At 35.1% G+C, this 27,779-nt stretch overlaps 1 protein-coding gene across 3 annotated transcripts in view; it reads left to right on the top strand.

Annotated features, from left to right (window-relative positions):
• The window catches only part of LOC149541763 (nitrobindin heme-binding domain protein), a 212,360-nt gene extending 209,285 nt beyond the window's left edge, over positions 1–3,075 (top strand). Inside the window, exons 3-4 of one of the 3 annotated variants that reach the window (XM_089796123.1) lie at positions 511–579; positions 2,762–3,075. In XM_089796123.1, the coding sequence (XP_089652249.1) occupies positions 511–579; positions 2,762–2,881 (189 nt within the window). In that variant the 3' untranslated portion in view covers positions 2,882–3,075. The remainder of the gene's footprint in view (positions 1–510; positions 580–2,761) is intronic. The other 2 variants (XM_089796125.1, XM_089796124.1) reach the window with 2 other exon arrangements.
• The last annotated feature ends 24,704 nt before the right edge of the window (positions 3,076–27,779 follow it).

Genomic DNA, 27,779 nt, shown 5'->3' with positions numbered 1-27,779 from the left:
CATGTCCATTCTCAGCGGTGTTTGAAGCATTAGAAAGTTGTCCATATCTATTGAAATGGGTGCAAATTTTTTAGACGGCTCATGTATTGGAGTTTGTTTAGTTCAACTGAGAAGGGAAACAATGGAAGAGCTAAGAAAATGAAATTGTTTTGAGGGAAAAGCTGATATACCTATCTATATTCTTGGCCTTCTGTATCCTTTTGTTCTTGTATGTTAAGATTTTATCTATTTTTGGAGTGTTTATAACATTGTGGACTTTATTTGGATATTTGTCTGGAAAATCTGATGTTTTAATTTATAAAATCTAAACACTCAGATCATAAATTTTGTGCATATTGGAGGAAAAATAGGGATAGCATGTATTAAACTGTCATCAAATTAAATTGTCAGCAAAAGAATTTCATGTCACTTTTTAGTTTGCAAGGATATTGCTGTCTTTTGATGGCCAAGAGACACTCTGAGATGTTGCTGAATGACTGCTATATTAAAATATTTTGTAAAATCTTGCAGAAGGGGACATATGATGCCGAGAAGAAAATTGTAAAACTTCAAAGTGAACTTGTTGGAAATGCATCTAAGGTGTTATTCTAGACCATTTGTACTTTATCATTATCAGCTATGATGGTTGAAAAATGAGTACTTTACACAATACAAATTAGCAGTGGGATGGTGTTTTGTGAAAATAATAGGATGCTGCATCTATGTGTTGATGTCTGCTGTAAATTTGGTGATGTCTCAGAAAACACCATATAGAACTGACTACAGTATCATTTTCTTGGTTTGACTATTGATCTTGAACTGAAGAAAATGCTTCCTGTATATGTTGTTAATGAATTGTATAGCTTCTACAGTCAGTGGTCTCATTATATCTGATGCTCAATGCCTCGAAGGAAAAAGTTTGAGCAATGACCACTAATCGGTGGCAACATATGAAACACTCATCAACGACCCAATACCCATTTTACAATTTCAAACCTCATCGTCATCCCAACTTCACCATAATTGGAACTTATAATCATACAAAATATAGTAAGTTACCATGATTCATCCCTGCACCCCCTGGAGCAGCAGAAGTTCAAACTGTTTTGAAGTTTGGGTCCAGTTCGAAGTCTGGTTCAGGCAGGGTGTGAGTTTTTGATTGTGGGTTCAAACGGGTTTGAAACAAGTTCGAACCCAGACAGACCGTGCCTTTAATCGTTGTCAAACTAAAGGAATTTCCTAATTCTTATTTGAATTTCATTAACTTGACTTTTGCAAAGTAGCCATACACCTGGAACAGAAAATAACAGAACATAATTTTTTGACAAACTTGCTTTCTGTAATTTGAGAATTTCATTAACTTGACTGTTGCAAAGTAGCCATACACCTGGAACAGAAAATAACAGAACATAATTTTTTGACAAACTTGCTTTCTGTAATTTGAAGAGAGATGGTGTCTATTCCAGTCGGAGATTTAATTTCAATTTTAACTTAATCCAATTCCACATTGATTTAAGGGAAGGATTGATAGCAAATGGGATGCCAAGGTATCTCACATGTTGGAACCCTCTCAATTCAACTCAAACTTCTTAAACTAGTCAAGAGGTGAACAGTTCCATCTTAGCAACATAGACTTGCTCTTGGAAATCTTAGTATCATCAAGCTTGCACATTAGGTTCTCAAATTTTCATTGCTCTAAAATCACCAAAAATGTAGTATTATCGGCAAACTGAATATTCAAGAGTTTATCCTTACTGGGAAGAGAAAGATCATTGATTTTTATTCCATTAGTCATTTCTCTCAACAAGTAAAATATTGCCATTAGAAGCAATCACAAATATAGCAAGAGCCAATGGGCACCCCTGTTTTATTTATCTTTTCAGCTGGCAGGGTTCTAGAAGAGAACCTTTAATGTTTTGAATCTTTGATGTTGAACTTGTTACTTGAACTATATGATGGTATGATCACTGTGATTACAATTATACTTATAGTCCTTACCATAGTTCACGATATTTTGGGAATTAGAATTGCACTATAAGGTGTTATCGAAAGATCTTAACAATGGAAGAACTTATTTGTGTGGTAAGGATATAGAGACCGCAAATCTGTTAAACCCATGAATTTATTTAGTTCTTGTCTCTTAATTTATAATTATCAAATTTGTCTTATGATGTTGGAAATAATTATATTTTTTCCCAAACATGAAAATTTTAAGGATCTGACTTTTTAATGCAATTGTGGCAAGAGTACCATAGCATACCAACAGAAGAGCAATTGTTGCCAATAGAAGTTACTGCATGACTAACATAACAGTTCCTATCTGAAGACCTCGAATTCAAAAGAACTGTAGAAATCTATCTTTGTCTTGTATAATGTATTTAAACTTTAATCTGATTTGCATGGACATGGATGTTGGTATGGTATCTGGCATGGATGCAACAGGACCTAAATAACCTGAGATGCATGTCTGAGTGGGATTTTACGTGTAGAAAGAGACATTCACTCTGTAGCATTCAATGCTAGTCATTACTTCTTTGGACCACTTTATCATTTCCTTAACACTGGAAGCATTGAAAGACATCAGACTTTCAGATAATTTCATTCACATTGAAAGAAAACTGGATGAGTGGACACAATTTTGAGGATCATTATTTGTGTATTTCATTACATTGGATGAACGATTCTTGTTACCATTTTTAAGATATATATAAGATAATTATCATATTGAATTGGAAGAATGATTTTATCTATACAAAAACTAACACTTGAGGATTTGTTTTAGGTGAAGGAAATCACACGGGCCTTTGAGTCAATTGGCAATGAATTAAGTTATGTTGTTCAGATGGCTACCACAACAAATAATCTACAACCTCATCTTAAAGCGCTTCTCAAGAAGATATGATTTCGTATCTGAATAGAAATAACATATTTTCTTTGCCGTGGGCTCTTTAAAAAGATATTCTTTGGAGGGATGGTTTTGAAGAAAACAAGCCATGATGTACAAAATACTATTCATGCGTTTGTTCTATAGAAGTCTTTGTATAATGCTCTTTCAAGCAATGCAAAAATGGTAAAAAAGAACATTTGCAAATAGAACTGACAGATATTTTATTTCTTTTGTTGTGAAGTTCATGTTTCCAAGCTCTTAAAATTGTTTATTTCATAGTAATCATTTTAATCCCTACTTTATTCTTATTTCTTTGAGATCACTCGTAAAGATTGAATTGAACTAATTGGAGAAAGTTAAGCAGAGATAACTCTATTAATTTTAAATTCTGTTATTCTTTCTAGTTTATGGCATAACAGCTAATATAGCATCTCCCTGTATCTTCCAGCATGGTCACAATTACTGTTCCCTTAATGTTGAATCAAAATCATGATTGGATTTTGCAAGACTCGATTCTTCAAAGACAGCGTAATGTTTAAATCCTTGCATTTTTGAATTGATAATATTACGGTTTACCAAAAGAGAATCTGAGAGTACATCCTATCACAGTATATAGGGTATTGTAACAGCTCCAAGACTGCTGCCACAATTTATTGTCAATATGACTGGAAGACCAACCTACAGACTTAAGCCACGGCATCCTGATGACATTAGGATATTACATTCAATACCAAAATCAGGAACTGAAAAACATAGTACATACAGAATAAAATAGTCCAAGCTCAATAATAGGAGAAACTGTCATAGAACCATAGACCAAGAGCTAAAGGTACCAACCATCATGGCAACCCAATTTTAACTGCAAGAATACCTAAATCTAAAGCAACCAGCATTGCTTTGTCTGGGACTTTGAATGATGAACTGCAACCTACAGATACTGACACTCAAAATGTGAGATCTTCAACCAAACTCTAGTAAAGCTGTCACTACAAGAATCCATATTAATACAACCAATTGGAGGCTCGATGATGAAATAATCATCATTGGGTATAAATATTCTACTATCATCTCTAAAACACAAGTCTTTGAAGAGATTGTCCTCGTAGTTCTCGTTATATTGGTTCTAGAACTCCATGATGCAGGGCAATAACCTGCATAAATAAACTCAGAAAGTCTTAGTGACTGTGTGATCAGAAGTCTTTCAGCTCATCAAATCTTTGTATGGAGACTTCAAGTGTGATACTCATCTGCATAACCACAATGCTGAAAATGATCCTTCTAAATCTAGGTGAACTTCGCCATCCAGCCTTGAAAAATTTCATTATTCCTAAACTTCCATAAAACCTGAAGAATCTCAATAGAACGGACAAGAGGTTATACACTTTCCCAAGACTTTGATACAACCAAGATTTAAAAAATGCACTGACTATTATTAAGAGACCAACTATTTGAGCCAGACAAAAGGATGAACCAGACTTCTTTTGTAAACAAGCATTTGAGAAAGATATGGTCGACATTTTCAGGAACCCAACACAATGGGAAAAGATTAACATTAAATCTAGACAAGGGAAGCTTTTTCAACAACAGAAGCCATGTGAAACATGATTTCTTTGGTTCCACAACACTAGACTATACATGACAAGGCGTTTAAGAGCACCGGGCAGAATAAAGGTTCAGATTTCGGCATTCATTGAGGTGTCTGGTCACAGCATTTGTTCTGAGTATCACATTATCTAGCATTATGAACCCAGTATCGGAAGCAAATTTAATAGGAAAGGGCTGCACATTACATGCTTCTCTTGTAACTAAGAATGTCTTCCAATGGGACTGCGGAAGCCCATACTCAATGCTCAGATTAGGCCAAGATCTCAGCTGTAAATTGTAAAGAATATATGAATTCCTTTATTGTACCAAACTTTTAAAGAGAACTCCCACAATGAGGCAAGGGGTTTGCCTTGTTGAAAAGATTCCACCATATTGATCTATTATCAATTTTTTATATAAATTAAAATAGTTTGAGAAGCCACTTACATCAAAACAAAATGACCAGGGTGAAAGTATCACCAGTTCAAGTATGAGCCAATAACATCAAAGTATCTAGAGCTCAGCTATTACATTATGTCCCAGCTGGACAATACATTTGAACCGCAAGTATGTACATCAAAACAAAAATGGTACAACGTAAACTAAAAACATATTCACTGTTAAATACTACTGGTGTTGCATTTTGGAACGTGGCTGTCAATAGCACCAGCTGAAGGGTTAGCAACATCTTCAGCATTAATTGATTATTGGTAAAGTGTCCACGGGTCACCCAATTTTCTTGATTATTGATGCAGGGGCATCCTAAAAATATTTTATTTTCATTCTTTTCTATTTAATAACGACTAATAGATAGGGTGGTTACTATTTATGGGAACTTGTTATTTTTAGTAAGTTTTTCATGAGTTTGGAATGTTTTCATTTTCTACAAGAAGGTTTATTTTAGAGTTATAAGTCTACCATAAAAATCTAATTGCTCAAGTTTCAGTATCAAACAAATTATTGTGGATTTTCGGTGGAAAAATTTGCAGAAAAATCTAAAGGCTCAACGTTGGAGGCTTTAGAATGCCTAGATGAGGTTCGAAAACTCGACAGAAAGGGCGTTAATGTAGTTGCAAGCCGATAGATTAAGAGTTGACGTTTTCGAAAAGTGGTTATAATAGCCAATCGGAATAACAGTTCGAGAGTTATGACCTTCCAAAGTTGGACTACTCAAAATATTTCAAATAATTGTCAAATATGTATTTGGCCAACTCTATATGTATTGTTAGAGTCTATCGGCCCTAGGTATTAAGTTTCAATGTCTAAAATCTTTCCGGGTGGCATAAAATTGCCTATTTAAGAAAAGCCCAAACATTGTCTAGGACAACTTTGGGTGGTAGTTCGCAACTTAGTTTTGCAAATTACTGTAATGAAGCCGCTCATGTGGGTTAGCATATTGTACTTGTAAATTCTGTAATTTTACATTTGTAGCACAAATAAGTTCATATTTTGTTCTCACATTTGTTATTGTTTCTTTGTTTTTGTTATGCATTTATGGTATTAAGGGGAGCACCTTTCATCAAGTGTTATCGAGCTAGAGTTCTTGAGTGTGTGGATAGATCATCGACCGTGAGGCAGTTCACACCAGGACCATGGTTTGGGCTGAGCGTGTAGATAGATCGCTGATTGTGAGGCAGTTTGCATTAGGGTTTCAACAGCAGCGCGAAAATGTCTTCATGAAGAGAGCATGGTGGAAGAGTTGTAGGTGTTACACTTGAGAGTTTACTAGCCCTCCAAAGACAAATGCAAGCATTGGAGGAACAAATGTGCAAAGGAATAAATCTTCTCGTAAGAGATGAAAGCAAGGATGAGGACGAAGACAAAGTAGAAGAAAATACCAAGCAGAGGCAGTTCTAAACCCAGAGGAAGAGAGGCTTTTTAGGGCCATCTCCAAGATTGGAAAAAAGACATAAGTTTGACGTTCCCACATTTTCAAGAAATCTTAATCCAAAGGAGCTGATCGATTGGATCAATGAACTAGAGGAGTACTTTGAGTATGAAGATTTTGAGGATCTTGATGGGGTCAAGTTTACAGAGGCAAAACTAAAGGGACATATGAAGATCTAGTGGTAGGAGGTTTAGTTGGAGAGAAAGAGAAAGGGAAATGACAAAATCACCAGATGGGAACAGATGATAGCTAAATTGAAGCGACAATTTATTCTCGTGGATTATGAGCTTGATTTGTTGAACAAAATGCAAGAGTTGAAGCAAGCGGGAAAATCTATTGAAGAGTATACCTAAGAGTTCTACTGAGTTCTCATTAGAATTTTCCATGTAGAAGCCAATAAAGAGAAAGTGGCCCGTTATCTTTATGGGTTAAGGCCAAGCATTCAGGACAAGCTAAGTCTAGTTTGAATGAACAGTGTTGATGTTTTGTAGCTTCACTCAGACAAATTGTAGCACACACGCGCACGCACACATGAAATTATATATATATATAAAATTAATTATAAGATTGTAATAATGTTAATGAACAACCATGTCCCGTGAAGGGACATGTCTATTCTTTACTCACTTTCTTATATATATAAGAGGTTGCTGTCATTTTGAAATATATACCAAAAAAACATGGCAATGCAACATTTGTAGCAGACCTCTAAAAAAAATAACATGGCATCAAAGCAGGTTTGAATCTTGGGATAAAAGATTTTAGGACAAATAATGTCTATGTTGATCTGCTATGCCTGAATTCATACAGTCCAGACATGACAAAATCACATAAATATTGTTGATTAACTAGAATATAACTAGCGGTGATTAGAGGGAAGTCCAAGATATCTCATTAACAGTCTGAGCCATCTGGCAGACTTGATTGAGCAAGGAATATTCATGTATTTATAGTGTAATTTTCAAAATCAAAACTAATGTATACGCAATGAGGTTATTGGATTGATACAAGTAGCTATTTGCTTACATCTATTGTTATGGTGGTGGTTCAAGTCTTTCATTGACAGAGCAATATTAAAACAATATGGAAGCATTTCTTCAAGTATCACAGTCGCTAGAAAAGGCAAAGCCCTTTTTGGCATCAAGTGTATTTAAGCATATATATTGTTTGTTCTAGTGAAAGTATTTATAAACGGGAGTGTATTCATCGGGTTCTACCTTATTAATGAATTCAATTTGGATCGATAACAAATTAATTCTCTTTAAAGAAATATTTATGTATGCAAGACTATTGTGCAAATCATGTGTTCTTCGATTTATTTAGAGGAATCATTACTAAGAAAGAAGACAGTTCGCTACACCTTCCAATTCATTTTGTAGCTTCTCCATTACTATTCAATGGTTTATCAATGTGGTGTTTTTCATTGGACTTCATATTCATTTTGTTCACCTAGTTTGTGACTTGCATCAACCTGGCCTTAATCTGCTAGTTTTGAAGCTCTTTTGATGCATTGGGGGTTCTCCGTTACCACAATTTTTGGAGTGAATTTTGTTTGATTGCCTTTGAATCTCGAAAACCACTTTTCTAAAAGTTATGAAGCTGATTTGAAGTTTCATCTTCCTCAAGATCATTTTTCTCCACTTAAAAAGTAGAAAATATGATTATTAGTAACTACATGTATTACACAATAAATGGCAATTTAGCACAGCTATAAATTAAGAGGAAATACCTAAGCAATTGGACCCACATCGAAGATATTGTTTGGAAAATGAATAATCTCATGAAATGAAGTAGAAAAATCATACAAAGGACTATTAAGGATTTTGGATATCAAGTAATAAGGTAAGTAATATGGTATGATTTATTAGTAATGTCTTATTTTATATTCTTTACTATTATGTTTAATAAATATTATATAAGATATCATAATTGAGAACATATGAGACAATAATGTGTGTGTGTGTGTGTGTGTGCGTGCATGTGCGTGTGTGTAATTACATTTGAATTGTATAAATCAATTCAATATGATATTTAATATTTGTTAAATATAAAGAGATTTATTTTAGGAGTATGAAAGATAAATATTGAATAATATTTATTTAAGAAATGATTGATATTTTATGAGATTAATATACTATCTTATAAGAAGGGTGAAAGAAATTTAGTGTTAGATGTAAAATAACCACACTAGTGATGACAAGAGCAATCAAGGATGTTGATAAATATTTTTTTTCCCTAAAATTGTTTATTCATTGTAGTTTTTGTCTTATTTGTATTATAAAGAGTTATGTGCCTTGATCTTTCCTTTGAGAATGTTCTTGCAAGAAAATGAAGATTGAGATTCAGAGGGAGCCTGACATGTTATTAGCGGCAACCTTGAAAGAGGGAGAAGACTAAGGATGTTATTCAGTTAACCTTCTATGATCTTGATCTTATTGATTCAGAGGGAGTAAGCCATTTTGAGATGGATACTGTTGTAAATTTGAGCAGGCAAGAGGACTATAATTCATGAATATATCTTGTGACTATGTGATTTAATGGACCTACCCCTATGTCCATCATAAGGAAGTGACGACTTCCAAATGATCATCACTTGTATTTTTAGAAGTTATTGTAAGGTGTCGATCTTATAATAGCTTGTATTATGAGATCAAATAAATTGAGTAAATGGTGAATGTCTTACATCTCAACATTCTGGAAGACCATTACTCAAAGTATTTGGTGAATATCTTTGATATTCTGGGAGGCCAATACTCTTGATATCATATGTGATATCAAACCTTATTTTGAGTAATTGGTGAATATCTTGTGATATTCTCAAAGACCAATACTCGTGATGTCAAAAGTGATATCACACCTTATTTGGGTACTTGGTGAATATCGGATGTCGATATTCAGGGAGGCCAATACTCTTGATATCAGATGTGATGTCAAAACCTTTTGAGTACTTGGTGAAAATCTTTAATATTATGGGAGGCCAATACTCATAATATCAACTATGATATTAAAATATTAGATATCATCTTATCAAAGATATATTTTTGCCTTACCTAATATTACCGATGGTGTAATACATGTCTGGTGTTTATCCTCCCCAGCTAAGAGGGAGTGTTGATGTTTTGGAGCTTCACTCATATATATATATATATATATATATATATATATATATATATATATATATATATATATATATATATATATATATATATATATATATATATATATATATATATATATATATATATATATATATCTTATGTTTACGAACAGACATGTCTCGTGAAGGGACATGTCTACTCTTTACTCACTTTCTTATATATATAAGAGGTCACTAACATTTGGAAATATATATACCAAAAAACCATGGCAATGCGAATACATTTGTAGCAAACCTCTAAAAAAACTAACAAATAGTATTGAGGAGGCATACTAGTTTGCCCTAAAAGTTAAGGAGAAACTGAGCAAGAAGTTTGACAACAAGAATAATAGAAGAGGTCGCGGTGGAAGATCTGGTGGATGATCTTATGGAGGTCATAATGATGATCAGAAGAACAAGGATGAGGCTAAGAGTAGCAATTAGAACCAGAGGGGGAACAATTCTAATTGTTTATATGATCGAACAATAGAGATCAGAGAGGAACATGCAGAGGAGAAGGATATGGGAAATGTTTTCATTGCAAAGAAGAAGGGCATAGAGCATTTGAATGTATCGAGCACTAGGGAAGGACCGATCAAAGAACCGATCAAAGAACCAAAGGCTAGGCCATAGTTGCACATTTTGATGAAGATGTCAAATCCTCACATTTTGAAGATGAAAGAGGAGAAGTCCTAGTTAATAGAAGAGTACTACAAAGTGGTGAGAATGAACCTGATCCAAGAAGGAGCTTGTTTCACACAAGGTGCAAATGTGAAGATAACTGTTGTGATGTGATCATTGATCGTGGAAGTACTGACAATCTAGTGTCAGAAACGATGGTCACCAAGTTGAAGCTGAAGAGACAAAAACACTTGCGCCCATATCGTTTTGTTTGGGTGCAAGATGACCACAAGGTCATGGTCAATGAGCAGTGCTTAGTGAAGTTCAAGATTGGAAGCTACTAGGATGAGGTACTATGTGATATCATGCCTATGGACATATGTCATATGTTATTAGGTAGGTCATGGCAGTTTGACATGCATGTTGTACACAATAGGCGAGGAAATACCTGCACTCTGACCAAGGATAGAGTGAAACATAAGTTGAAGTTGTTGAAGGAGAAAGAAGAAAAAAGTTGCAAATATGTTGGAAGAATTTTTTGATATTGTGTCAGATAATGTAGCTAATGGATTGCCCCCAATGAGGAAGATCAGTCACTAGATGGATTTGGTTCCAGGAGTCGGATTGCCAAACAAGGCAGTGCACAGAATGACAGTAGCAGATTGTGAAGAGCTAAACAGACAAGTTCATGAGTTGTTGCACAAGGGGTTGATTCAAGAGAGTCTGAGTCCATGTGCTATACTGTATTAGCACCAAGGAAGAATGGAGAATGGAGGATGTGCATAGATTCTTGCACTATCAACAAGATCACAATCAAGTATAGATTTTCATTGGCAATGATGGATGATATTATGGACTGTTTGAGTGGAGCTAAGTATTTTACAAAGATAGATTTGAAGAGTGGGTACCATCAGATTTGTATCAGAGAAGGTGATGAGTGGAAGATTGCTTTCAAGACAAAAAGAGGATTGTATGAGTGGTTAGTTATGCCTTTTGGGCTAACCAATGGACCAAGCACTTTCATGCGGCTCATGAATGAGGTACTAAAGGAGTTTCTAGGTAAGTTTGTCATTGTTTGCCTAGATGATATTTTGATCTTTAGTAAGACATTCGAGGAGCATTTGATCCATATTTGTAAGGTGTTTGATAAGTTGAGGGAAGAAAAGTTGCTAATAAACCTGAAGAAGTGTAGTTTTGTAAAGGAGTTGGTGTACCTGAGATTTGTAGTCTTAGTAGAAGGTCTAAAAGTGGACCCAAAGAAAGTGAATGCTATCCTTGAATGGCCCACTCCAAGGAGTGCGACAAAGGTAAGATCTTTTCATGGATTGACTAGTTTTTACAAAAGGTTCATAAGAGGTTTTAGCAGTATTTGTGAACCCTTGACTGAAACAATGAGAGGGGATATGAAAGAATTTAAGTGGATTGTAGGAGCAGATAAGAGTTTTAATCTGTTGAAATAAAAAGTTACTAAGCAACTTGTTTAAGCACTTCCTGATTTTAACAAGGTGTTTCAAGTAGACTATGATGCTAGTGGTACTATAGGAGTTGTGATGAGCCAAGAAGGTAGATCTATTGCTTACTTTAGTGAGAAATTGAATGATGAAAAAAGAAAATATTTTGTTTATGATCAAGAATTTATCCTATAGTTCAAGTATTGAAGAAGTGGAGACACTATCTTTTTCCTAAGGAGTTTGTTTTGTATACTAATCACCAAGCTTTGCAATATTTGAATAGTCAAGGAAAATTAAACCAAAGGCATTTGAAGTGGGTTGAGTTTTTGTAGAGTTATACATTTGTTTTGAAACACGAGTGGGAAGTCTAACAGTGTTGCAGATGCTCTTAGTACAAGACAAATTTTGTTGACAGAAATACAGATAGAGGTGGTTGGGTTTAAGGAACTCAGTACTTTGTATCCAGATGATCTTGATTTTGGTGAAGCATGGAAGGCTTGTACAGAACCTATTACAATTGACAGGACAAAGTGGTTGGATTTCATGATCCAAGATAGTATGTTGTTCAAAGGAAGCCATTTGTGCATTCCCAGAAGTTTTATGAGAGAGAATCTCATCAAGGAGAAGCATAGTGGAGGATTGGCTAGACATCTTGGCATAGATAAAACCATAGCTTTGGTTGTTGAGAATTATTACTGGCCACGGTTGCAACAAGATGTGAAGAAGTTTGTACAGAGTTGCAGAGTCTATCAAATGGCGAAAGGAGTGAACCAGAATACAGGGTTGTATTGGCCATTACTTGTACCAAAGAATTCGTGGGAGGACGTCAGCATGGGTTTTTTTCTTGGATTACCGACGACTTACCGTGGGCATTATTCAATTTTTGTGGTGGTTGACAGGTTTTCAAAGATGACACATTTTATCCCTTGCTAAAAGACTAGTGATGTTGTTCATGTAGCAGAGTTTTTTTTTCAGAGAAGTGGTGAGACTACATGGTCGTCCTTCCAAAGAGTATAGTTTTCAATCGAGATACCAAATTTGTTGGGTATTTCTGGCATACATTGTGGAAGAAATTGAAGATGGATTTGAAGTTCAGCTCATCACATCATCCACAAACTGATGGACAGACAGAAGTTGTGAATTGCATTTTGTGAAACTTGCTAAGATGTTTGGTTGGAGACAAGCTAAAAAGATGGGATATGATTTTACCACAAGAGGAATTTGCATATAATAATTTTGTTAACAAGAGTATTGGTAAATCACTATTCTAGATTGTACATGGGAGTAGTCCTAGAAATGCTTCTGAATTGAGGCAGTTGGGTAAAGGAGAGATAAGTAGTGTTGAAGCAAAAGAATTTGTTGAACATTTGAAGAACATCCATGAGGAGGTGAGGAAGCACATTATAAAGATGAATACACGGTACAAGGCTAAGGAAAATGTGAAAAGGAGGTATAATAATTTCATATTGGAGATGAAGTCATGGTTCATTTGAGAAATGACTGTGGTACATATAATAAGTTGAAGATGAAGTTTGGACCGTGTTAGATACTGAAAAGGTATGATCTAGAAATGCTTATGAAGTGGAGTTACTTGCTGAATTGAACATTTCACCAGTATTTAAAATTTCAGATTTGATAGAGTATTATGAAGGAGGTGATGGGGATAAAGTTGCAGAAGCACAGTGGAGTATTCCAGTAGTTAGTTTAGCTACAAAGGAGATTGAGGAGATACTAGACAGTCATATTGGCAAAAGTACCAGGAACAAAACTTATGAGGAATATCTAGTCAAATGGAAAGGGAGGCCAGTAGAGGATTCATCATAACTAGCAAAGGAGGAGGTTAATCATCTTGATTTTCCTCTAAACACTTGAGATGTGATGAAGTCACTTCTCAAATTACCCTGGCTGTTTGATGCAGAAGCATCCTGGGAGTAAAACCAATCTTGCATCACCCAAATTTTTTTTTATTTTCAGTCTTTTTTATTTAATAAGGATTAGTAGATAAGGTGGTTACAATTTATGCGAACTTGTTATTTTTAGTAAGTTTTTCATGAGCTTAAAATGTTCTCATTTTCTATAGGAAGGTTCATTTTAGAGCTATAAGTTTACTATACAAATCTCATTACTCAAGCTTAAGTATGGGAAAAGTTATTGCGGATTTTTGGTGGAAAATTTGCAGAAAAAACTTCATGCTCACCATTGGAGGCCTTAGAGTGCCCGAATGAGGTTCAAAAAGTTGACGGAAGGACACTACCATAGTTTTGAGCCTATAGATTAGGAGTTGACATTTCTGAAAAGTGATTATAATAGCCAATTGGAGCAACAATTCGAGAGTTATGACCTTCCAAAGTTGAACTACTTGAAATATCTAAAATAATTGTCAAAGATGTATTTGGCCAACTCTATATGTATCATTAGGGTCTGTTGGCCCTAGGTATTAAGTTTCAATGTCTAGAATCTTCCCAGGCAACATAAAATTGCCTAGGTCCGAACATTATCTAAGATAGCTTTGGGTGGTAGTTTGCAGCTTAGTCTTTCAGATTACTGTAATGAAGGCGCCCATGTGGGTTAGCATATTGTACTTGTGAATTTTGTAATTCCACATTTGCGATGCAAATAAGTTCATATTTTGTTCTCGCATTTGATGTCGTTTCTTTGTTTCTGTTATGTGTTTATGGTATTAAGGGGAACACCCTTCATCAATTAACTTGATGCACATTCTCATTGCTAGTTTGGAGTTCTTGTGCATACACTCTTAGCCTTTCTTGTTCCTTTTCATTCAACATATCAGAGTATGTGTTGAAGTATTGAATAGATTGCATGTCCTTTCTAAATAGAATTGTAGCACCCTCCAAGATCAAGGTCATGAACCTATCTTTTGGTACTTCTAGCACTACAGAGACCTGGGGCATTATTTGAAAATAAGTGATTAAACTCAATAATCACCCTCTCTTTGTATTGAAAAATATATTTGTTTCTCCTCTCCCAAAGGAACCATAGTATTTCTATAGCAAGAACAAACCAAAACCTATTCATATTATAATTAATACCAAAGGGTTCTGCAAAACTTGCTAAAATTACTTGCCAGGGTATTCTGATTCTACTATTTTATGTCAAAGGTTTACCAAGAAAGATAGAACAAGTTTCATATCACAGGCAAATTTTAAATTAAAAAAGGTGTTAAAAAGATTTCAAGACAGCCACATAGGGAACATTGAGCAGGTTCCAAATTAGTAGAAGACAATCTTGAACCAACAAGAAGTTTTTTAAGCAACAAAATCCATATAAAATAGACTTTCTTAGGTTCACCAAGGTAATGTGAAAACAAATCAAGAACAAGGTGCCATCTAGAGTTAGACTAGCCAAAGTTCTAACTATGATTAATCCACTTAAGAATAAAATCGTTATCTTTCATCATACTGTAAATCAATTTGGTAGAACCATCAAAAAACAAATTGCCATCCTTCCATTTTAACTACTGAATAAATTGATTGGAGTTAAGAATCTTGTCTAAGAAGAAAGGACCCATAACTTTAGTGATTAGAGTATAAGTTTTCTTTTGAGTGGATGGAAGGTCATATTTGTCTTTTAGAGCCTCCCAATTCCCTAATTGGTTGTCAATTAATAGATCTCTAGTATATTTAATGCCCTCCTCATTCTAGGCTCCAAAAAAGTAGCATTGAGTTGAGGCTAGAGATTTATCATTACCATAGATGCCCCAACAAATGGATCTATCAAAAACAGAAAATGAGGGAAGCAAAGCGGGGAGGGGGCGGGGAGGGGAGGGTTACCTCTCACAACATCCTTGGACTAGAGAAGAGGTCGTAGTTGAGTCCATGATTTTTAAAGAGAAATAGAACACTTTCAAATCAAATTGCCCAAATAGAACGTCATAGACTGGAATATCAATCCAATATTTTCCTTTCTTAATTTTTGATTAGAAGATGTTCCCGATAAGAACTTTCTAGGGATCGTTTCCATTGAGACAGTTAAGGAACCACTTAGATGCAAGAGCCAACCCATGAGTCTTAAGATCTCTAATGCCCAAACCTCCCATGCTTTTTAGAGTACAACACTAGTCCCAACTAACACAATGTCTTTTTTTATTTCAGATACCATCGGACCATAGGAAGTCCTTCAGAATCTTCTCAAGTTTATTGAATTGATCATTTGCAAATGACCATGAGGAGAAATATTAAATGACATGAGAAGATAGAACTTTTTGCCATATATATCTACTAGAGGGATCAATAGGGAAAGGGAACCAAGATATCTAACGATATTGTTCAAGCCATTCCAAACCCAACCATTTTGTGAGATTCAATCTGGAGGGAGTTTAGACCAACCAATTACAATGGACTTGTGAGGAGCAATTCTAGATACAAAAGAAAGTTGGAATAATTGGAGTCTATGCATCACATTATCAAAATTCATGCTATTTAATTCCAAGGAAAGGGCAGTTTCATCAACAAATTGAGGATTTACCAATTCTTCATTATTAGGTAGGGAGATACCTTTGATAGGAGCCCCAGTTCAATGGCTCTCAAAATGTAAAACATGACATCTACTACAATCACAAATAAAGATGAAGCAATAGGGCAACCTTGGTTGGTGGACCTCTGAAGGGAGATAGGGTCAAAAAAAATTCATTGACATCAATCACTATAGACGATTCCTTAAACAAAATAAATATCCTTTTGCGAAAGAATGGGGAGAATCCAAAAGGCTCTGACATATATATAACAAAAGGAAATTCTATTATGTCATATGCTCTCTCAAAATCAAGAAAGATCATCCCTATATTTGCCCAAATAATTTCGCCCAATTCATGGCCTACCAACTTGTTATCAAATTCTCCAAAATGTACCTTCCTTTACCAAAACTAGTTTGAGTGAAAAATGATTCTACTAAGAATGTTGGCAATTCTTCTAGACAAGATCTTAGCAATGATTTTATAGGAAATGTTCATAAGAATAATTGGGTACTAATTTTTAACAAGGATCTAATCACCACTCTTAGGGAGGAGTTTGATCAAGCCTCTATTAATCTTTTCCCTTAAAGAACCACTTTTATATGCTTACTTATATAAAGAAATTAAGTCCACGCAGATCCAGTGCATGTTTTGTTTAGAGAACTCATTAGGAACTCCATCTAGACCAAGGGATTTTCTTTTCTCCATACTATTGATAACATCCTCAATTTCACCAATCTCAATGTTAGCATCGATCATCTTAGCCTCTCCAATATAAATCTTCTTTGGAATTAGTGATGGAAGCTCTTCAAGTGTAAGCTCTTCAAATGTAACTCTTGGGATGAAAGATCTTTGAGATGTATGCTCTTCTTTCTGAAAACTCAATTGGTGGAAGCTCTTAGTGTAGAAGCTCTTGGTGTGAAAGCTAGTTGGATGTTCTTAGTTTTTTATCTCCTCATATTGTAAGAAGTTGGAGTTCTCCCATGTTGGGGATTTTTTGAGGAATTTCAAGTATTATGGATGCTTTGTAAAACATTTTGTTTTCTTTGACTCCACATTGTTATGTTTTTGGTTGAGTTGGTAAGGGTGGCGTGGTCCTTCAGCAAATAGTCTAATATAGCTATCAAGAGAGTTTTGGTTAGTCTCCTTATGTTCTAAGGTCAATAATTCCTTACAAAAGCTAAAAATTGGTATTTAATATTACCGTGTTGTCAGTTGAAATCCCACTTTCAGTTTTGATTTTACCTACCAGTTCCCTCTTATGGTTGGATCTAATCATATTTAAAAAAATACTTTGTTCCCCTATCCCCTTCTTTCATCTAGTTCATTTTGGCTCTTATCATTTGATCCTAAATCTCATATTTTTGATGCTTTCTTAACTCTCTTCTTACAAGAGATATCTTTAATTCCAAATCATTATCATGTCCTTTACTTTGAATCATCTCTTCAACTTCATTTAAAGCCCTTTGACATTTAGTGACATGAGACTTTATGTCCATAGCTTTCTTTGTCCCAATTACCTGAAATAATTGTTTTGGTGTAAATAAGTATTTACTATTTACACTTTACTTAAGTTTACTTAGATTAATGCATTTTCATATTAGTTGTGATGTAGACACCTAGGAGTTTGAATATTCATATGAGTTGTCATGTAGACAAATAGTTTGCACTCCAATTAAGCAAATGTTGTCTACTACAACTCTTTATGAGATAAACATTTACATTCTTATCCTCTCATTGTTGCACGTTCATTCATGCACAATGGAGGATAATCCACTCTTGATGGACATGCACTTAGTTGTTATGCTTATCTCTTTGTTGACTCCTAGTCATATCAATCGCCTTTATATACAAGGCACTTCTTTGATGTATTCATCCAATTATTTGATTAATCAATTCTCTTGATCATAGCTTGTCTCTCTTGTGCTATCTCTTGAGCTTCTAGATCTTGACATTTCATTCTTGTTTTAGGAAAATTTTTACATGGTATCAAAGCTATACCAAATTCTTACATGGTATTAGAGCCATAAGAGTTTCATTATATAGCCATTGGAGAGATTTTTGTTTTTTTTCGCAGGTTAAGATTGGAGTTTGCTGGTGCAATTCAAATGTTGGCATCATATGTAAAAGGTCAAAAAACCCCTAAATCAACTTTTGTTTCATTAAAATCAGACATCTGAGGTGAAATCTAGAGTCATTTGATTTTTTGAGGTGTGACAGCAGCGATTTAGGAAAAATAATTATAGAGATGATTTTCAAACAATGATATCTCCCTCATACGGACTCCTTTTTTCGAGCAATTTTTTTTGTTTTGGGGTAAAATGTCGTGATCTACACATTGTTGCAAGTTGTTTGCAATCGTTGTTCCTAAATTTTTCTAAAAATCACAAATCCCGATTTTTGCAAATTCAAAGGCTTAGTTCGAGCTCATCTGGACACATATTCTGGTGCTATTTTTTTTTAAAGTGCATAATCTTTTGTCTATTTTCCAAATCTGGTATCAGTTTGGAGTAATTCTAAGTAGACATAGTACTTTCAGTATTTGGTCATTTTTGGCCTATTTTTGCGCTTGTAATTAATTAGATCGTTGAGAGGTCTTGTGTCTTATCTTGTTGAGTCCGATATAGCTTCATATTTGTTGTTGTAACCATCAAAATTACAAGTCCACTTTGGTTCATTTGGACAAGTGGAAATTGTACACATACTAAGTATAAAGTTTCAAAATCATCCATTTTGAAAGGGTTCTTTGATTGAGTGATTTAAGGGGTGTGTCTTGAGTGTTTGTACTTCTCTTTCTCTTGTGTTCTTTTATTTTGCATCATGGGTTCTCCTAGGTTTCCACTTTTAGCTCTACATAATTATGCTACATGGAAAATTAAAACATGGAATAAAATAATGGAAAAAGGTTTAATTGATTATGTTGATGGAACTATGGTTCCACCATCTAATCTTGATAAACTAAGTGAATGGAATCATAACAATAATGTTGATATTTGTACTTTGAGGAAGTATGTACATGAAGATCTTATTTTCCATATTAGTAATTGTAAAACAGTAAAGGAAGCATGGGATAAGTTTTCTCGCTTGTATGCAAAAGTAGACAAAGCTAGGGGTTTTGAACTTGATGAAAATCTCATATCATTAGATCCAAAGGAGTTTGAGACAATTCAAGACTATATCATCAAGGCACATGAGCTAAGGTCAATGGTTAAGGATTGTGGAATTACCATAGAGGATGAAAAATTGATCTATAATTTGATGAGAGAACTTCCTCCAAAGTATGTGTCATTTGTTTCAAGCTTCAATAGTCATAAGTTAACCTTAGGTTCTTCCTAAACCATGCCTTCATTTGATTCTTTCACATAGATGTTGATGTTAGAACAATCAAATTTGATGAGCATGTGGATTCTCAAGTCTCCAAAGTCCAAAGCATTGGTGGCTAGTAACGAAAAATCAAGGAAAAGGGTCTAACAAGAAGCAGAAATCATGGCAACATAATTCACAACAAGAGAAAGAACACTCAACCTCCTCACCACAAGACAACTCCATCAACAAGGGAAAATCATCCAAGAAGGAGTTGCTTACTTTTGCATATTACAAGAAGAATGAAAATGAAGAACATCTTTGTTACAAGAAGCAGATAGATGAATTCAAGAATCTTCTTGAGAAGAATCAAATTAGTCTACCTTCGAGAATGACTACTTCACCCTCTTCTTTACATTCAAATTTTGATAAAGGAAAGGACCACATGGGCAAAGGTCAAGCCTTAGTAGCTACTTCAAGTAAAGATTTAGGGAAATGGCTTCTAGATTCAAGTGCTTCTCATCATATGACATCTTCACAGTCTATGTTTTCATCATTTGATTCTTGTCATACTCCACCTATTTTGATGGGAAATCATACTTACATGAATGTGATCGGGAAAGGAACTATTGATAAAGGTGAGGGATAATTCAAAGATGTGTTGTGTGTACCTCACGTAAGTCATAATCTTCTTTCCATCTATTAACTCACTCATAGAGATAGAAGTACTGTGGAATTCACACCTAATTTAGTTTTTATCAAAGACTTGGAGACTAGTGAGATTATTGCTACAGGGATGGTCGATTATGCATCTAGGCTATACTACTTCTCAAATTTTGCTCATGATGATGATAGTGATTCCTCAACAAATTCTTCAGCAGATTTTGATCACACTTCCATTCTTGATTTAGACTTTGAGGAGGACTTTGGCTACTTGAACTTGGGTATTCTCACATGTGATCAATTTTTTGAGTCATCGATTTGTTCTCCTCCTATTGATATTGTATCTACCTATTGTTCCTGATGATAGTTGTATTCACATAGCCATGGATTCAAGTGATTCAATGCATCAGGATATTCATTGTCTTCCAGACGTAGTTCCATGGGATGACTACTTGATAGACATTTCCAGTTTGTTTGTGGAGTCCTATATTGCAAATTTGAGAGACAGTATTGATGATATTATCTTCTCTTTGGTGAAGATGATCCTTCTTTAGTTGTTGTGAGGGAGCATGATGACCCTCATCTTCATTCTCTACTTGATCAATCTTTCAAGGTTGACATGATGGTAGATCCTTTGATACAACAACTGGAGGAGATCACTTTATTTTTAGAAGAGTTATTTGAGTCTTTGACACATGTTCTACATTCATCCTTAGTTGATTCTGATTTATCTTTTTCAGCAGAGTGACATAGTACACATGATTTGAAAGAGGCACATTTCAGTATTGATATGGGGACACTTGAGCAGTTTTCAGACATTTCATACATTTTGAGATTTCTTCCTATAGATGGGAGAGGCTTCATTTGGTACACCTTTGGTTTTGTTTCTTCCTAAGGGGTGGAATTTTATTCTATACTTGTGTTGTAGATTCTACATCGAGTCTGGAGCATCTTCTATTGGTGTACATTCTAGGTTGAGGGGAGGTTACTTGGTCTATCTTCCTCTTCTTCTCTCCTATGGGCAAGATCTTTTCCTTACATGAGGTCTTCTCTCTCATTTTCTTTTATTGTACTTATCTCTCTTTTGGAGAGGGGTTTTTTCCCATGCCGTTTTCCTTCTTTGTCCACTTTATGAGAAATTACGTTGTATATTTTTTGTACTTGCAGTTTGTACATGGGTACCTAACATGGCCTAGTAGCGGGGACCCATCATGCATTTTCATCTAATTTTTGTAAGCTTAAGTGCATTCTCCTAAGTTGTACTTAAGGGGTGGTGTTGGTCTAAATAAATATTTATTATTTACACTTTACTTAAGTTTACTTAGGTTAATGCATTTTCATATTAGTTGTCATGTAGACACCTAAGAGTTTGCATATTCATATGATTTGTCATGTAGACAACAGAGTAGTTTGCACTTTGATTGAGCACATGTTGTCTACATCATCTTTTTATGAGATACACCTTTTCATTCTTATCCTCTCATTGTTGCATGTATATTCAAGCACAATGGAGGATAATCCACTCTTGGTGGACATGTGCTTAGTTGTTATGCTTATCTCTTTGTTGACTCCTACTCATATCAATTGCCTTTATATACAAGGCACTTCTTTGATGTATTCATCCAATTATATGATAGCTAACTATTTGATTAATCCATTCTCTTTGATCATAGCTTGTCTCTGTTGTGCTATCTCTTGAACTTCTAGATCTTGGCATTTCATTCTTGACTTAGGCAAATTCTTACATGGTATTAGAGCTATACCAAATTCTTACAAATTGCTTTCAATAATCAACCTTTTGGTTCCATTGTTCCACGTGAGAAACTTTTGTTCTTAAAGTTAGAAATACATAAGATAATTTGGATAGCATCATTGGCATCATCATCCTTAATAAGAGGAACATTCAATTTGAAAAGGTTCTTGACCCTAGGTTTAACGACCTCCTCATGAAAATTATTAAGACTAACAAAAATGGAGATAGGAGAGTGATCTAAGACACTAGCAGGGGTGACCACAATAGGATAGCAACTAGAGGCACAATGGACATTAAAAAAGGAGGATCATAGTAACAACTATCCAATCTACAATAGACTCTCTGGTACCTTAATTGATTATTACACCAAGTGTACTAAATGCTCCCTTTCACACTTTTTATTTTCCATAGGATTGACTAAATTGAATTTAATTTAAAAAAACTCATTGCCCTTCTAGGTGTGTGATAATCCCCCGCATCTATCTTCTTTATTCTCCACCATATTAAAATCACCCACAAAAACCCAAGTAGCTTTGGGAAGATTATTAGAAAGCCAATCCCACAATAAAGCTTTGTCCCTGTATTCATTGGCAACATACATGTTACGAGTAGTAGTACATTTATCAAGATAATTTAAAATCATCTAGTGGGCTCTCTCACAAGGAGAAGGACCTTCAATAATAATTCTTTCAACCCATTTGGAGCCAACTAGGAAAACAATCCCCTCCTTTCTTCTATTATGATTATAATACAAACAAGTAGCTTATCTCAAATGAACTTAAGGGTGTTATATGCATGAAAACCAACTACTTATACCAGTAGCAAACCACGGGCAAATCTCTTAACTTTTACTGCTCAAGAATTTTCATAGTTACAGAAGCGTTAAAACTGTATAAGAATCATGACTTCGAGTTGTACATAACAAAAGAGTTACAGTATGGCGAAGTGCCGGAGAATAGGTGCTCAGGGAGTGTTTATAGAAAACAACGGAAATAATGAGAGGTTTGGAAATGACTGAGAACCTTTCAGAAGACATGAAGGGAGGTTTTACAGGGAGAATAGGAATTGAAGATGGCAAAATGGGAACAGAAATTTCAAGGAAAGCTATCAATGGAAAAAAGTGGAACAGAACAGTGGAGATAAATGGTTAAATGGAAATGAAAGACAAAATGTAAATGTGGGGAAAACACAGCCAATGCAAAGATTCACATCGATAAATCTGGATGGGAAAGTGTTTTTTGAAAATATAGCAAAAAAATTAAGAAAACCTCAAGGAGTGGTAAACCAGGAGAAGCAAATGGTTGATGTATGGTGGAGAAAGTTGTGTTGGACAGCAGTATGATAAAGGTAAGGAATGACTTTTTGGAGAAAAATGCATTATTTCTAAAATGGGGAGGGCCAAATCCTGCAATAAAGAAGGTTAAAAAATGGTGTGATGAAAAATGGGGGGAAGTGAAAGACTTTAAAACCCTTGAAAATGGTTTCTGTATGGTGACAGTTGATATTACACATGATAGGGATTGGATCTTGAATAGTGGCCCTTATTTTATGGATGGATATGGGTTCTATATGAAGAAATGAACTAGAAATTTTGATCCAACAAAAGAAGTAATACAAGAACTCCCTCTATGGATAGGTTTGAGAAACTTTCCTCAAGAATATTGGCAGGAACAATGTTACAAAATGATAGGAAACAAGTTGGGAACATTTATCAAGGTAGTAGAAATGGTGGATAGGGAAACCCTGCAAATGTTCCCAAGAATATGTTTAATGTGGAATGACAGTCACCCAATCCGGGAAATGATTGAAATCTTTAATGAGGGGGTTGTTTGGAGACAGTCGGCATCTCCAGAGGAAGGGTTAAAAGTGTGTGAATTTTGTTTGTGCGAAGAACATGACTCTGAAAGTTGTAAACAAGGAGGACAAAATAAAGGAAAAATTGAAGAAAGTTTGTTCCAGAGGGCTTTAGAGATAGCAAGGATGAAAGAAATCGAGAAAGATAATAATGAAAGTTGATGGAAAAAGGATAATGCAGAAATAGAGAATGTTATATGTTGAATACAAGAGCAAATAATTGTCAGGACCAAGACCCTGGGGAGAATGAGATTATGGATGTGGGGCTGGCATAAGTTTTAGATATGGAGAGTGGAGAAGGCTCAAAAAAAACCACCACAAAGTGAAAAAAGAATGGTGAAGACTTGTAGAGAAAGATGGGGAGGGAGAATGTTGAAAATAGGAGGGAATCAAGGGTAAGGGATGCAGGGGGGAGAGGATGGAAGATAGAACTGAAGAAGAAACTGAAATAAGGGTTCGAAGGGAAGTCGTGTGAACTAAAAAACCTCGGGAGGAATGAGGCCAGATAGTAATGGTGTCAGAAAGGTCAGAAGAATCAAAAAGGAAATAGGAGGAGAATGAAGGGTACATGACCGGGAAGGATGGAGAAACAGAAGGGGGGATTGGAGAATGTTTTAAGGATATTGAAATCTCTCTAATAAGAAACCTAAAAGGAAGATCAAGGGAATCAAACTTAGAGGAAAGTCTTCATGGGGAGGAAGAAGATAGAGATGTAGATGATGATAAGGATTTCTTTGGGATGGAAGAAAATATGATCCTTAAATAAAAACGAACCATTGAGAAATCAGAAAGTAAAAAATAGAAAGTAACTATTGGAGAGAGCCAAAAAAGGGGGAAAAGAAATTTAAATGCATTGATCCAGATAGTAGGAAGTGCCAAAGGTCAAAGTAAACTAAAAATGGGAAGGGGAAAGAACCCCTGTTGGAAGGGATGAAGATCCTCTTGTGGAATGTTACGGGCCGCAATGCCCCTGACAAAATGTGCTTGATTAGGAGAGGCCTGGATCAAGCAAAACCAGATATAGTTTTCATGCAAGAAACAAAGATAAAGCTCGAAGAAGTGGAGAGGATAAGGAAAAAGTTGTTTAGATGAGAAAGTGAATGGGTGGTTGTTGAGGGAGCCTCGGGAGGAATGTATTTTTTATGGAACAACGAGATAGTGAAGGGAATTATAATGCAAATGGGAAGGAATTGGCAGTGGTTAAAAGTATCATCAAAACAACTAGGATATGATTTCAATGTCCTCAATGTTTTTTGTCCAATTCATAGCAGAGAGAAAAGAGAACTCTGGAAAACACTAACAAAAATGCTAGAAATTTTACGAGATGAAATTACTATAGTAGGGGGTAATTTCAATGTTATCTTATATCCAAAAGAAGAGAAAAAAGGTGGTACAAATTGGAGATCTACTTCATAGGAAGACCTCTGAGAACTTTGGAAAACACTAACAGAAATGCTAGAAATATTACAAGATGAAATTACTATAGTAAAGGGTGATTTCAATGTTATCTTATATCCAGAAGGGAAAAAAAAAGGTGGTACAAATTGGAGGTCTACTTCATAGGAAGACTTCTCAACCTTTGTTATGGAGAATGGACTTATCAATATACCCTTTAAACAAGGGGATTTTACATGGAACAATAGGAGGCAAGGGTTTGTGAATATTGTTGAAAAATTGGATAGATTCCTTTTAGGGGGTGACTGGATGAAAGTTGATTGGTCTATGGAAGTTGAGATTTTACCTATACATGGATCTGACCACTTCCCAATTAGTCTAAGAATATAGGAGGAACTAACCCTTGATCATTGCCCTTTCAAATTTGAAGTTGTGTGGATGAGGGAAGAAGGTTTTAAGGAGAGGGTAGAAAATTGGTGGAGGGATGCTTTGACGTGGGATGGAAACATAGCCTTTAAAGTATTTAAGAAGCTTCAATATATAAAAGGAAAATTGAAGGTGTGGAATCGGTAATCTTTCCAAAACATTTCTAAAAGGAAAGAGGACTTGGAAGCTGAACTTAAAACTTTGAATGAAGAAATAATCCAGGACGGGATGAATGAGGATGATTTCAAAGATAACAAGAGGTTAAAAAAAGAGTATGTTGAGACCCTACAAAGAGAGGAAGTGTTTTGGAGGTAGAAATCAAGATAAATGTGGCTGAAAGAAGGGGATAGAAACAAAAAGTTCTTCCATAGTTTAATTAAAATAAGAGCCCACAATAAAATATTTTCAATAAAAAATGGAGATGGTGAGGTAATTTGTGACCCAATCTTGATAAAGAAAGTAGTAGTAGATTTTTTCAAAGATAGAGGTAGAGTAGAGATTGAGGAGGAGGCTTTCGATAAGGATGTTCTGGAGTGCATTCAAAAATGCATAACAGAGGAGCAAAATGAAAGGTTAAATGTGGCAGTCTCTAAAGAGGAAGTGAAAAAAGCATTATGGGGTCTGGGAAAAGATTGATGGATTCATAGGAAGTTTCTTTAGACTGATTTGGGAATGTATTGAGGAGGAAATATGGGAGATGGTGGAGGAATCTAGAAAAGGAGGGTTTGTTCTTAAGGATTTGAATAACACTTTTATAGCCCTTTTTCCAAAAAGGGATGAATATAACTCCTTTGAGGATTTTAGACCAATCTCTTTATGTGACACGGTTTATAAAATGATCTCAAAGGTGGTTGCCAATAGGCTAAAAGAGGTACTAAATGTTGTAATTTCAAATGAAAAAAGTGGATTTTCCCCAGGAAGATCAATTTTTAAAGGGGTGATTATAGCTCATGAAATGATCCACTCAATCAGAACAAACAAACTTAGCAAAATGATGGTAAAGTTGGATATTAAAAGAGCTTATGATGAGATAAATAGAGGTTTTTTGTTTAAGGTGCTTGAAAATTTTGGTTTTAAGGAGGAATATATTAGATGGGTAAATAGTTGTTTAACCTTTGTAATGTTTTCAGTGTTGGTTAATGGAAGTCCCCAACGTTTTTTTGAGTTAGAAAAAGGAATTAGGCATGGTGACCCTTTATCTCCTTTCCTATTTATAATTTTGGTTGAAGTATTAGGAAGGATAATCAAAGAAAGAAGTGTAAGTGGCTTGTGGAAAGGGGTAAAGGTGGCAAGGGGAGTGGACCCAATCTCACATTTGCAGTTTGTGGATGATACCTTCCTCACGGGTGAACCTATGAAGTAGGAAGCTAGAATTATGAAAAAACTTTAGAAATCTATGGGAAAGTATCAGGACAAAAAATAAATCGAACAAAGTCTAAGATTTTCTTTTTTAACACCCCTCTTTATAGAAGAAGAGCTATTGGAAGTATTCTGAATATAAGACAGGGAATTCTTCCGAGTAAGTATTTGGGAATCCCTTCATTCCAAGGGCATAATAAAAGTGAAGTGTGGAAGGGATTGGCAGAAAAATATCCGAGGAAGATGGAAAGCTAGAAAGGTAAGTGGTTGACATCAGTAGGAAGGATTTTAATGCTAAAATCTATGGTTTCAGCAGTCCCCATTTTTCAATGATGTGTTTAAAAATCGTGAAGAAGGTGATTAATCTAGTGGAAAGGTAGATGAGGAAATTTTTCTGGAGTGGGGCAGGAGAGGAGAAAAAATGGCCTTTACTAAAGTGGGAAAAAATATGTAGGCCCAAGAAGTTTGGTGGGGCAGGAATTAGAGATTGGAACAAAATGACTACAACTTTAGGGGCTAAGTTTGTGTGGCAGTTGGAAAATGATGAAGAGCGATTGTGGATTAGGATTCTTAAAGCTAAATATTTAGATTCTAATGAGAATATAAGGATTTTAACTATCCAAAATCCGATTAGAGGTTTTGCAATATGGAACTTTATTCTATCATGTAGACATGTCATCACTGAGCATATTTCTTGGGTCATAGGTAATGGTAATAGGGAAAATTTTTGGGAGGACTCTTGGAATGGAAACAAATCTTTAGATGAGGAAATAGGAGATAATGATATGAAACAGGTTTTGTGTGATATGTGAGGTGGGAATGTGAGTAATTATATGGAGGAAAGTGAAGGGGTATTTGAGAAAAAATGGTTGTGGAAAGACTAGAGAGTGGAGGGCCTTTTTGAAGATCATCAACAATCCCTTAGAGAGATCTTTAAGAGAAGAAAGGTTTGCATTATTAATAAGGATGATAAGATTAGCTAGTGTGCAGCAGCCTTAGGAAAACCTTC

Source organism: Cupressus sempervirens, chromosome 8 (genome assembly GCF_028749045.1).
Source record: "Cupressus sempervirens isolate cs-2001-9-10 chromosome 8, ASM2874904v1, whole genome shotgun sequence".
Lineage (NCBI taxonomy): Eukaryota > Viridiplantae > Streptophyta > Pinopsida > Cupressales > Cupressaceae > Cupressus > Cupressus sempervirens.
The sequence above is the reverse complement of the archived record's forward strand: the minus strand, read 5'-3'. Positions and strand labels throughout refer to the sequence as shown.